This window comes from Marmota marmota, unplaced genomic scaffold (genome assembly GCF_001458135.2).
Source record: "Marmota marmota marmota unplaced genomic scaffold, marMar, whole genome shotgun sequence".
NCBI classification, from domain to species: Eukaryota; Metazoa; Chordata; class Mammalia; order Rodentia; family Sciuridae; genus Marmota; species Marmota marmota.
Window position 1 is genome coordinate 1,455,774 of NW_026000205.1, and position 12,414 is coordinate 1,468,187.

Consider the following 12,414-nt stretch of genomic DNA (forward strand, 5'->3'; position numbering starts at 1 on the left):
TGAATTCTTTCCTTTTCATCTCTGCTGAATTGTTTGGTTAAAACCCTTGTATGTCATTCCTTATAGATATAGAAAAAGCAATCATGAAAGTCATTTGGAAAAAAAAAGAGACCCCCAAATAGCCAAAGTAATCCTTAACAAGAAGAGTGAAGGAGGGGGCATCACAATACCAGGCCTTAAACTATACTACAAAGCTCTAGTAACAAAAATGGCATGGTATTGGCACCAAAATAGACATGTAAGCCAGTGGTACAGAATAGAAGACAGAGTCAAACCCACATAAACACAATTATCTCATCTTGGACAAAGGTGCCAAAAACACACATTGGAGAACAAATAGCCTCTTCAACAAATGGTGCTGGGAAAACTGGAAAGCCATGTGTAGCCAAATGAAACTAAACCCCTATCTTTTTAAATAAATTAAAAAAAATTTTTTTTTAGATGTTGGGTGGGCCTTTATTTTGTTCACTTATTTATATGTGGTGCTGAGAATCGAACCCAGTGCCTCACACATGCCAGGCAAGTGCTCTACCACTGAGCCACAACCCCAGCTCCTAAACTCCTATCTTTCACCATGCATAAAACTCAACTCAAAATGGATCAAGGACCTAGGGATTAGACCAGAGACCTTATGCCTAATAGAAAAAAAAGTAGGCCCAAATCTTCATCATGTTGGATTAAGCCCCAACTTCCTTACCAAGACCTCTAAAGGACAAGAAATAAAATCAAGAATCAATAAATGGGATGGATTTAAACTGAGAAGCTTCTTCTCAGCAAAAGAAACAATCAATGAGGTGAACAGAGAGCCTACATTTTGGGAGCAAATTTTTGCCACATGCACATCAGATTGATCACTAATCTCTAGGATATATATAAGAACTCAAAAAACTTAACACCAAAAAAAAAAAAACAAAAAACCAACCCAATCAATAAATGGGCTAAGGAGCTAAACAGACACTTCACAGAAGAAGATATACAATTGATCAACTCAATATATGAAAAAATATTCAATATCTCTAGTAATTAGAGAAATGCAAATCAAAACTACTCTAAGATTTCATCTCCAGTCAGAATGGCAGTTATCAAGAATACAAACAACAATAAGTGTTGGCAAGGATGTGGGGAAAAAGGCACACTCATACAATGCTGGTGGGACTGCAAATTGGTGCTGCCAATCTTAGAAAACTTGGAATGGAATCACCATTTGACCCAGCTATCCCACTCTTTGGTCTATACCCAAAGGACTTAAAAACAACATACTACAGTAATGAAGCCACATCAATGTTCATAACAGCACAATTCACAATAGCTAAACTGTGGAGCCAACCTAGATGCCCTTCAATAGATGAATGGATAAAGAAACTGTGGGGCTGGGGTTGTGGCTCAATGGTATAGTGCTCGCCTACCATGCTTGAGGTACTGGGTTCTATCCTCAGCACCACATAAAAACAAAATAAAGATATTGTGTCCACCTAGAACTAAAAAATATTTAAAAAAGAAACTGTGGTATATATACACAATGGAGTATCATTCAGAATAAAATTATGGTATTTGCAGGTAAATGGATGGAGTTAGAGAATATCATGCTCAGTGAAGTAAGCCAATCTCAAACAAACAAACAACAACAAAAAAAACAAAGGCTGAATGTTTTCTCTGATGCTAATCCATAATGGGGGTGGCATGGGATGAATGGAGTACTTTGTTTGGGGCAAAGGGAAAGGGGGTGGGGGCGTGGGGATAGGAAAGATGGTGGAATGAGACAGTCATCATTAACCTAGGTACATGTATGATTGCATGAATGGTGTGACCCTACTTTGGGACAACCAGAGAAGTGAAAAATTCTGCTCTATTTATGTACAATGAATCAAAGAGCATTCTGCTATCACGTATAACTGATTAGAATAAATTTAAAAAAAACCCTTGTCTGACCACCTAAGATGACTCTTTCCATTCATATCTAGGGTCAGTCTCTGCTCTGGGCACAGCATCCTGTAACCCTGTGGTTGCCTTAATCCTTCTTTAGTCTTTCTGTAACCCACACCATGTGTGAAGTATGATGTGTGACCTGAGTGTTACTGATATTAGAAATTAAGCTTGGAATTGAATAAAAGAATGCATAATTGCCTTGGCCATGACACCAAGGGAATCATGAGTATTTTTTGTGAATTAAAGTTGATGTAGCCTGTTAATTTACTCTTTTTTAAAAAAAATATTTTTTAGTTTAGATGGATACCTTTATTTTTTATGTGGTACTGAAGATGGAACCCAGTGCTCCGCACATGTGAGGCAAGAGCTCTATCACTGAGCTACAACCCCAGCCCCTGTTAACTTATTATTTCATAAATTCTGACGTTGTGGAAAGACAATATAGGTTTGGTCTATATTAATGGCATAGCTCACTCATGACTTGAACTAAATTCTGCCAAAAACCTGAGTGGGAAGCAACTTCTTCTCGGAGCCCCATTACAAGGGCCCAGCCAGCTGATGCCTTGATTTTGAAACTCAAGACAGAGGGCTAGCTGAGCCATCCTGGATTTCCTACCTATTGATCTATGAATAGAACATTTGTGTGGCTTTGGGTCATTGAGTTGGTGGTCATTTGTTATGGCATCTAGAGGAAACTAATTCAGGGATTAAGTGGACAGAGAGAACTGGAGTGAGAGTTAGGGGCTGGGAGGACAGAGCAGGCTGGAGGTAACAGGCCAGGGGACTGAGTGGATAAATGGGGCCACAGGGGATGGAGTTGCTCAACCCAGAGACAGAATATGAATGAGAAAACCCAAACTGGAGGCTTAGGTGAGAGCTACAACAGCTGGACACGGTGCTCAGGCTCAGACTGGGGGCAACTATTGTGGTCTGGTTGGCCAGGGCTTGGGGACAGATCCCCAAAGGAAATAGTGCTGCTTGACGTAAGAAGAATTTTATTTCTATTTGGTGTGGGTTTCCGGTCCCCACTCTTATAGTTGCTGGGGGGGCCTGAGGATGTACAGGAAGTGGGTTTTGCGGGCAGGCAGCTTAGAGTAGGAGGAGCCCTGGGTCCCATCTTCCAGGACTTCCTCATGGCTTCCTTCTCGGAGCCCGTCCCGGATGGCCTGCAGGCGATGCCGCTTCTCACTGAGCCAGTGACCCTCCTGGGCATCCTGGTGGGACCTCCTCCGTGGCAGCTTCATGATACAGAAGGATACTCGGGGATGTGGTTCTGGGTGAAAGCTGTCCATGAATTTCTGGAGGGGAACCAGGGCTTCCTTCTCTTCCATCTTGGGTACCTGGGGAGGAAGAACAAGGAAACCAAATAGCACACGCAGGGCAATCAATCCCCATGGGATTGTCCACCCCCTATGCAGCTGATAGGGTGCTTTGGACTTTGAAAAGCTTCTTTGAGGTTTATTGCGCACTTGGGTTTGCAAACACTTGGGGATTAAAAATACTCAGGTTTATAGAACATTTTGGGACTGAAAATATATTTTTGAGGGGTTTCAAAAGGGATGTATAGCAGAGTGCTTTGGAGTTTATAATGCCTTTTGGGATTACAAAGCACTTTCAGAGGTTTTGAAGGCAGTTTGAAATGGACAAAGCACTTTGGGATTAAAAGCTTTTGGGCTTACTAAACAAGCATGGCCATAAATGCAACGTGTCATCCTTGATTGAATCCTGGATCAAAAATGAAACCAGATTTCAAGGGCAGCTTTAAGTCAAGTGGCAAATGAGAATATGGGCTGATTTGTTTATTGGTCTTTGCTACTCAATGTGTGGGCTGCTGTTGTGAGGCACGTAAACTAGTGAGTTCCACCCCATCTGGACCTGCCCAAGCAGTGCAGCGTCTGCATCTGTAACAAACTTAGGTCTGAGAAGCCCTGTAGGAGGTGTCTATTCTCACCAAATTCACACACATATACATATGTATATATCTTTTTATCTATCTAAACATATTTTTTTGGCAGGGGATGGGGGGAGATACTGGGCATTTAACCCAGAAGCAATTTGCTACTGAACTACCTCCCCAATCCTTTTTTAATCTTTTATTTTGAGACAGGGACTCACTAAGTAGCTTGGGAGCCTCTTTAAGTTGCTAAGGCTGACCTTGAACTTATAAGCCTCCTGTCTCAGTCTCCCCAGCTGCTGGGATGATAGGCGCACACCACTGTGCCCAGCTTCCCAAATCATATTTTGAAATCCTACCCTTCAATACCTCAGAATGTGACCTTATTTGTGAAAAGGGTCATTGCAGATTTAATTAGGATGAGGTCTTAGGATGATGACTTCTTGAAAAGAGGAAATCTGGTCATAGAAAGACACAATGGGAGGATGCCAGGCAAAGAGAAGACAGAGATTGGGGGGCAAGGCATATATAAGCCAAGGAACACCAAAGACTTCTAGTGAAACACCGAAGCCATGTTGAAGCATGGAACAGATTTCTTCACTCAGCCCTCAGGAGGAGCCATCTCTGTTGACACGTTGATCTTGAATACCCAACCTCCAGAACTTTGAGACAAGAAATTTCTGCGGTTTAAGCTACCTAGTTTGTAGTACACTTTGCTATGGCAGTTCTAGCAAAGAGATAACAGTTTGGGAGTTGGGCACAGTGGTACATGCCTGTAATCCCAGTGGCTCAGGAGGCTGAGGCAGGAGGATTGGGAGTTCAAAGCCAGCCTCAGCAATGGCGAGGTACTAAGCAACTCAGTGAGACCTTGTCTCTAAAAAAAATACAAAATAGGGCTAGGGATGTGGCTCAGTTGTCGAGTGCCCTTGAGTTCAANTTTTTTTTTTTTCAGTGCTAGGAATTGAACTCAGGGTCTTATGCATGGTAGGTAAGCACTCTACCACTGAACTACAACAGCAGTCTCCCCCCTTCCTTTTTTTCAGTACTGGGGATTGAAGCCAGGGCCCTTAACTGTGGAGCTACACCCTCAGCCCTTTTTAATTTTTTTTTTTTGTTTTGAGACAGAGTCTTACTAAGTTGCCTAGAGTGATCTTGAACTTTCTGTCCTCCTGCCTCAGTCTGGGGTGTGCCACAATATCCTATTTGGCTTACTTTCAAAACACTTGGAGCTCACAAAACCCTCTGGAGTTTAGTAAATAGTTGGGGGTGTATTCTGAGGTAGTAAATCTCATTTTCTGAGTTGGCAGGTTACAAAGCTGAGGCCTAGAAAGAAGTAGTTCCACAAAGAGAGAGGAGGTGGATCAACTCCTCCTCCCTCCTCCTAAACTATAGAAAATGTTGGGGACTTGACACTTTAGGGACAGGGCATGTACTAACCTTCCAGTCACCTTCCAGGCTCCCCTTGGGTTTAATGGATGCCACTACCTTCTCGGAGATGAGCACCTCTCCTGTCTTATTGTCAGTTACCTTGTGAGAGGATGAGTTAAGAGAGTGAAAGCAAACCCACTTTCCTCCTCTGCCCTCCCCGCCCAACCGGTACTGCAGAGGGAGGGATGATGGGGAGATGCCAGGGACTTTCCTGCATACTCACCTTATCGATCTGGAGGTGACCAGAGAGGGTGTTATTCCCTAGGTGACGTTCCTGGTTCTCTTCTTGGTGGAAGTTCCTGGGAAGGCCCCGGAAGTCCATGGGTGCAGAGAAGAAGCTGTCCAGACCCCGTAGCAGGTCATCCTAATGCCAGAGGGGTAACCAGTAAGCTGTTGGACCTCACATCTCTCCAGTGCATTTGCAGCCCTGCCAGGATGCCCTAGAGGTCTTTCCCAGTCCCTCCCATCACCTTTCCTCTAGGTGCTTTGATCCTTAGAACCTAATCTTTCATTTACCAGCTTCATTTGTCTGGTCTGTACTCTGTTCAATTGCTTTACCATTCCTGACCCTCACCTGTCAATTTGTCTCTCTGTCCCTGTCCCCTCTCCTCCTCTTCCTCTTCCTTTTTCTCCTTTCCTTTTTCTCTTTCCAGTCTCATCTTCCATTCTCCTTGACTGTTACTTTTCCTCTCGTTCTATTTTTTGTTGCCCCGTCTCTTTGTCTTTTCCCCGTCTGATCTCATGCCCGGCCCTGACCTCTCACTGTCTTCCTGAAACCTTTCACTACTTCTTCCAAGCAACCCTTGCCATCACTTGCTTTCTGGAAAAGTTGACTGAAGCCTTGGAGTAGGCTCTGGAGGCCTAGAAAACCTGAGGATATCTCCTGGGAGTCAGTTTCGCGGATTGGGGCCGCAGAGGAGAGGGGTGCCAGGGCGGACCGGAGCAGCAGCAGAATCAGCGGATGCCACATTGCGGGATGGGAGAGGAGGCTATGGCAAGGGAAGGAGTTAGAACCCTCATCCCGGTGCTGGGGATGAGGCTCAAGCGGTAGCGCGCTCGCCTGGCATGCGTGCGGCCCGGGTTCGATACTCAGCACCACATACAGACAAAGATGTTGTGTCTGCCAAATACTAAAAAATAAATATTAAAACAATTCTCTCTCTCTCTCCCTCTTTCTTTAAAAAAAAAAAAAAAGAACCCTCATCCCAATCCCAGCAGTGGCTACTCATCACCCGCCCAAGACACCTCTTTTCTGCCCCTTGCCCGGTCCCTGTCTAGGCAATTCCCCACACCATGCCGATTAGCCCCTACTCCCCTTTTCTTCTACCCCCATCCCTTCCATCCGGCCTAGTCACCCCGCCTTCCAGACCCAGCTCTTTTGGGTTCTGCTTCATACAAGGTTGTCATTCCTCACCTTTGCCCACGCCCCGCCCCTTCTTCTGGGCCCCGCCCTTATGCTAGACCACAGCCCGGCCGGCCACCGGACTCCAGGACCACTCCGGTCACCGGACCACTCCGGGCCACGGACTGTTAAAATCCAAACAGTTCTGGTCTCGAGCCAACGCTTGAGCCGTAGCCACCCTCTATTGTCTGACCACGCCCCACCTGCTGACGTCACCCAAGAGCTCAGGTCTTTACTTCAGGGACACGCCCCTGAGGACAGAGCCACGCCCACATTCTTTGTTAACCACACCCCTTAGCGTGGAGCTGCGCGCTCATTCCCGGGCCTCGCCTCTTTCATCGGACCACGCCCCTATCGGTCCACCTCGGCCCTGCCTGTGTTCTGATTCCGGCCCGCCCATCCGAGACCTCCACCAATCGCAGATGGCCACGCCCTGTAACGTCGAGCCACGCCCCCGCACCTGGGCCCCGCCTCAGCGCCTCAGATCTGGCTCCCGCGCTGTTTCATTCTCAAGTTCCTTGTGCTCTGGAAACTCCAGAGTCCGAGTGGTTCTTCTAGTTCCCTCACTCTTCAGTTCGATATTTACTTCTGAGCCTTTCTACGTGTCCCTTCTCTTTTTCCCTCTCCGGTTCCACTTAAAAAGCCCCGTTTTCTTCAGAAACACAGTTCAATACTCCATCTTCCAAGGAACCCTAAACCCGAACTCCCTTCTCCTTCAGGACCCAAAGGTCTGGAGCCATCCTCCTCTAGTCTTGTGAGTTAGAACACTGAGCCCTTCATCTTTAAGGAGTCAGGGACCTTACCTCTCTTCCCTTAGCCTCCGAGGCTCTCTCGGGGTCCTGGGTCAGCTGCCATCGTCCACTAGTGCATGGGGTGGGGGAGTGGGCGCCTCTGTGGTTCTCCAATAAATTCCGAGGGTCTTGCTCACGACTCTTAATTCTGGTAAGGTCACAAGGATGCTGTGTTGTCATAAGAAATCAATTAAAATCCATCCCATGACACTAGTCTTCAAAAATAAAGTTGGGGATAACAGTACGACTCTTTTGTGTTCACATCACTTCTACATCTCCGACACAAACCCGGGGGGCCCGGGACTCGACCTCTCCGCGATCGCACCCACAAGTCCAGATCCCGGTGCCTCCGCCCTCAGACCCAGGAGTCTCGGCCCCAGCCCCCTTCTTCAGACACAGGTTTCTCGGCTCCCAACCAATCGCCCCCCTCACACCCAGGAGCACAAATTCCCAATCTCCCTCCTCTCCTAGGGCCCAATCATCCGAATCCCGAGTTCCTCCCAGCTTCCAGAAAGACTCCGTCTCTCCCGGAGCAAAAATCCTTCCCCAAACTGTCACCGACAGTTCCCCTTCCCGCAGTCGGCCTCCCGGGCCCGCCCCCCCCTCCGGTCCCTCCCACTTTTCCCAAACAAAGCTCCCGGCAACTTTCTCCCTTGCAGCGCCCCGCCCGCCCGCGGCTCCCCAGCCCCAGGCCGGGAGGTAGGAAGGCGCCGGCGGGAGTCGGGATCCTGCTTTGGGGTGTGTGAGTTGGGGTGGGAAGTTATGCGTGATGAGGTGAGGCGTGTGTTTGTGGGACCATCTCGCAACTGCTCGCCGCCCTCTTTTTGCCTGGGGGCCCGAGTTTGCGTTCGTGACCGAGCCCAAGTGTGGAGCTGGAACTTTCGAGGGAGTTAGGGTGTTGATGACGGGTCTGGTCTGGGAGTGTGCGCGCGGGAGTGGCTGAGAGCTGCGGACCCAGGCACCGGGCGTGCGGTGCGTGAGTGTGAGCGGTGTCCCTTTGCAGCGAGAAAGACCCCTTGCGTATTTCTGACCAAACTGGTGAGCTCGTGTGATTTATGGGCGTCTGATCTCCCTTACCAAAGAGGAAGGGTCCTGGGTGGTAGAGGAAAAAAACTATCTGGAGTCCTGGATGCTCTTTCTTGTCTTTTCGGAGATTTGTGGACTGGAGCGGTAAATTAGGGGGTATCTTTCTTACCCTGCTCCTCCGTCCCTTTGTCTGGCCACATGGGGGAGGGTTGGGCTGGGATTTTGGCCTACAGGGGTCCTGAATGCTGCAGCGCCACTGGACTCGGCTTGGGGTCTTTGTCTGCCTCCGCCCCGGGTCCAGGGTCCGAAGAAGGAGGGGGATGGGAACCTGGGACTCTGGGGTCCTGGGAAAGTCGTGAAAGACGTGGAGCCTCCAAGGAGGCGGGATCGGGCTGTATTGGAAAAAGTTTTCCCTGTTCCCGGCCTCCGGAAAGTCACTGGGAACTTGGATTGGATCTGAGCCCATGGCGCGGGGGGGAGGGGAGGAGGCGGGGCCGAGGGCCGGAGGGGAGGTGCCCTCACTGGCCAGCCCCTCCCCGACCGGGGTTGTGGGAAGCTGGGGGAGGGGACGCCTGGGCCCTTTGTTCTGGCACTCCAGATGGCCAGGCGGCTTGTCCCCCAGGCTGTGGTTCTGTGGGTGCCCTTGGCTCCCAGCCTGTGGTTCTGTGGGCTTCCCCGTCCCCCAGCCTGTGGTTCTGTGGCTCTTTCCTGGCCTCCGTATCAGTTTCGGCCTAGTCTCTGTTCCTATCTCATTTGATCTCTCTGCCTCTCTCTCTGACCTCCTCCTCCTCTTCCTCTCTCTGGATGTCAGTCCGCTTCTCTCTGGATGTGTCTCATTCACTCTGGTCTCTGCCCGCTCTCTCTGGGTCTACGCACAGCCTGCCTTGGGCCGATGCCCCTCCCCCTTCTCTTCTAGCAGCTGCCGCTGGCATCCTAGCACCTGTTCTTGGATGGGACTAGAAGGTTTCACCACTCTCCATTTCGACAATAACACGGCTCCTCTCTTTAAAACCAGTAATCTGCACCCAGAGTTTCAACCTTCATGGCCCTTGGCATTACTCTGGGGTATTCCGAACTTCATCTTTAAGTTCCTCTGGAAACTCAGGGGAGAACAGCTCTCCTAAGCTACCCCAGAAATCTATCCCCTTTCTCCTCTAGGATCCAGGAGTCCTGGCCTCAGCCCGCCTCCCTCAGACCCGGGGGTCCAGGCCCAGTCCCCGTCCCTCAGACCTAGGAGTCCTACCCCCAGCCCTTCTCCCTCAGACCCAGGGAGGGGTTCAGGACCCAGCTCTCCTCCCTCAGGCTCGGGGGTCTGACTCCTAGCCCTCACAGCTGCAAGCCTCTTTGGGTGGGAGGAAGGCCGCTGAGCTCTGTGTTCCTCCAGGCCCAAATGGGGGAACCCCGGGCTGGGGCCCCCCTGGACGATGGCAGCGGCTGGACAGGCAGTGAGGAAGGCAGTGAAGAGGGCACCGGCGGCAGCGAGGGGGCTGGGGGAGACGGGGGCCCAGATGCAGAGGGTGTCTGGAGCCCAGACATTGAGCAGAGCTTCCAGGAAGCCCTGGCCATCTACCCGCCATGTGGCCGTCGGAAAATCATTCTGTCTGATGAAGGCAAGATGTATGGTGAGTTCGCAGTGTCTTTTGACCTGACCCCCACAGAGTAATAACAGTAGCCAACACTTATGGAGCTCTGAGCATTGTCCCTGTAAACATGCATTGTGCCCTCCCAGTGACTCTCAGTTAGAAACCAGCATCACCATTTGCACAGGTGAGGAAGCGGGCCTGGGAAGGTCAAGATGTTTGCCTAAGGTCAAAGCTAGTATGTGGCAGGGATGGGATGTACTCCCAGGCAGTCTGCCCCATAGAAGTGAGGAGATCAGCCCCCCAGCTTGCTATAACCCTTTGGGGACTGTTGCTACTCTCTTCTTTCCTGGTGTTCACTCTGTCGGGAAGTTCCCCTAATGGTCTAACTCTGTTTTAATTTGACTCTTCAGGTCGTAATGAACTGATTGCCCGCTACATCAAGCTGAGAACAGGGAAGACCCGGACTCGCAAACAGGTCTCAGAACCCATTTCTGGGCTTCTGTCTGGGGCCAGCTTGTCCCTTTAGGGCCATCTTTGTATGGGCTAATTCAGGCTCAAAAGGAGGCTCTGGTTCATGTGTTTTTGCTTGTGTCCTTGGCATGTCTGGAGGCCTGGTCTGTCTGCTTGGCAGCAGTTTCCCTAGCAGTTGTTAGAAGCAGCCAGAGAGACCAGGAAAAAGTCAAAGAGGGAAGGATGAAGACAGGACAGGAGCCTGGATTTGCTGGGTCAGGAAAGATGAGATTAGTGAGTTCCTGGGAAAAACAGCTTGTGGGCACCACGTGTTTGAATACTGCAGAAATGACCGGTCTGCCTGTCCCCCTTCAAGTGCTGGCAGCTCTGTGGGGCACCTGAGGGAAGGAAGGGGGGGACAGAGATGGGTGGTTGTGAGCTCAGTCGGCTTCTCCGTCAATACCTGCAGGTCTCTAGTCATATCCAGGTTTTGGCTCGAAGGAAATCGAGGGAAATCCAGTCCAAACTGAAGGTAAATGCCCAGGCAGACACCCTGAGGGGCAGATGGAGACCTGGGGGAAGGGCCGAGACCCAGAGGGATGGGGAGGGAGACCCAGAAGACTGGGGGTACTGAGACCCTGGATAGGGAGAGACCTGAGAAAGGGAGGAGCCTGAGCTTGGGATGGGGAAGAAGGCAGGGCTGTGGGGACTCCCCAGAGGCTAGTGCTGTTGTCCCTCTTCCCTCTGCCCTTGGCCCTTCCTGATGATCTCATTGCTTTTCCCCTCCTGTGCTCTGAGGGCCTCCTCTTTGACTCCTTTGGTTTATCCCCACATCTCCAGCCCCCATGGGGCCTGCTGTTCTTTCTGTGCTCAGAAAGCTTCATTTCCTGTTGGAGATTTTCATATCCATTTTCTTTTTCTTTTTTTCTGTCTTCTGGATTTCCTATTTCTTCTTAGTCTGAGGCCCTCATTTTCTGTCCCTCTGGGTATGAGTTCTTCTCTGCCTCTTCATTTAGACTTGGAGATAATCACTTCCTGTTCATTTTTTTCTTTTTTGTACCAGGAAGCTTTCCCTTCCTTTCTCTCTGTGTCGAAAACCTTTGCTTCCGGCTTTATCTATATTGTGTCTGTTCCCTCTCTGTTCTGCTTGGGATTAGGAAACACTTACCTTCTATTCCCTGGGGCTCTGTAATTCTCATTTCCTGTTGCCTGGGCATCTGGAAACCTCTATTTCCGGCTTTTTTTTGACTTAGAAACTCTCATTAGGGTCTTTTATTCTGGTCGCAGAAAGTCCTTTTCCTCTCTAGGGCTGGCCACCTCTGCATGCTGATCCATATCCATCCATCACTCCCCCCTTGCTCAGCTCAGGGTGCCAGGGCTGGGCAGGCTGGTAGGGTAGGGAGGTGGGGGAGTCCAGGCTTCCTTCCTAAGTGGTGTTTTCTTTCCTCCTGTGGAACCTTCTCTCACTTCTTGTGCAGGCCTTGAATGTGGTAAGTGCCCCTGCCCATTTCCCACATACACTTACCCCAGCCAACTGTCCCATCCCTAAGGAGACCAGGAGGGATAGAGGGCACTGGGGAAAGGGCTTTAACTCCTTGGACCCTTTGCCTTGACTCCCTGGGTCTGTATCTCCCATCCTTGCCCCGCCTCATTATTGTCCCCCCCTGGTAGTGTTGACTGGTGTCCCCCATTAATATGGACCTTCAACTTCCCCCCAGGACCAGGTTTCTAAGGACAAGGCTTTCCAGACGATGGCTACCATGTCCTCTGCCCAGCTCATCTCAGCACCTTCCCTACAGGCCAAACTGGGTCCTGCCGGTCCTCAGGTGGCCTAGGCTGGGAATTGTGGGGGTTGGGCTGGAGGGGTGGGCCTGCAGTTGCCAACAGAGGACCCCCTGACACCCCCCCCCCCCC

The 12,414-nt window shown here is 50.1% G+C and overlaps 2 protein-coding genes across 10 annotated transcripts in view; one reads left to right on the top strand and one right to left on the bottom strand.

Annotated features, from left to right (window-relative positions):
• Positions 1-2,904: 2,904 nt before the first annotated feature.
• Positions 2,905-8,011, bottom strand: Dkkl1 (dickkopf like acrosomal protein 1). 7 transcript variants are annotated; one of them, XM_015496564.2, is made up of 6 exons: positions 7,876-8,011; positions 7,454-7,609; positions 6,066-6,237; positions 5,472-5,612; positions 5,258-5,347; positions 2,905-3,266 (listed from the first exon to the last, which is right to left on the bottom strand). In XM_015496564.2, the coding sequence occupies exons 3-6, from the start codon at positions 6,216-6,218 to the stop codon at positions 2,958-2,960; spliced, it is 693 nt and encodes a 230-aa protein (XP_015352050.1). In that variant the 5' UTR covers positions 6,219-6,237; positions 7,454-7,609; positions 7,876-8,011; the 3' UTR covers positions 2,905-2,957. The 7 variants fall into 7 exon arrangements, with proteins under 7 accessions (XP_015352050.1, XP_048646513.1, XP_048646514.1 ...); XM_048790556.1 differs by having other exon boundaries at positions 7,454-7,589; positions 7,876-8,003; XM_048790557.1 differs by lacking the exons at positions 7,454-7,609; positions 7,876-8,011 and adding an exon at positions 6,854-7,395.
• Positions 8,012-8,018: 7 nt separating this feature from the next.
• Positions 8,019-12,414, top strand: part of Tead2 (TEA domain transcription factor 2) — a 15,059-nt gene continuing 10,663 nt past the window's right edge. The window contains exons 1-6 of one of the 3 annotated variants that reach the window (XM_015496556.2): positions 8,019-8,140; positions 9,852-10,089; positions 10,461-10,525; positions 10,970-11,032; positions 11,979-11,990; positions 12,219-12,326. In XM_015496556.2, the coding sequence (XP_015352042.1) occupies positions 9,858-10,089; positions 10,461-10,525; positions 10,970-11,032; positions 11,979-11,990; positions 12,219-12,326 (480 nt within the window). In that variant the 5' untranslated portion in view covers positions 8,019-8,140; positions 9,852-9,857. The other 2 variants (XM_015496557.2, XM_048790553.1) reach the window with 2 other exon arrangements.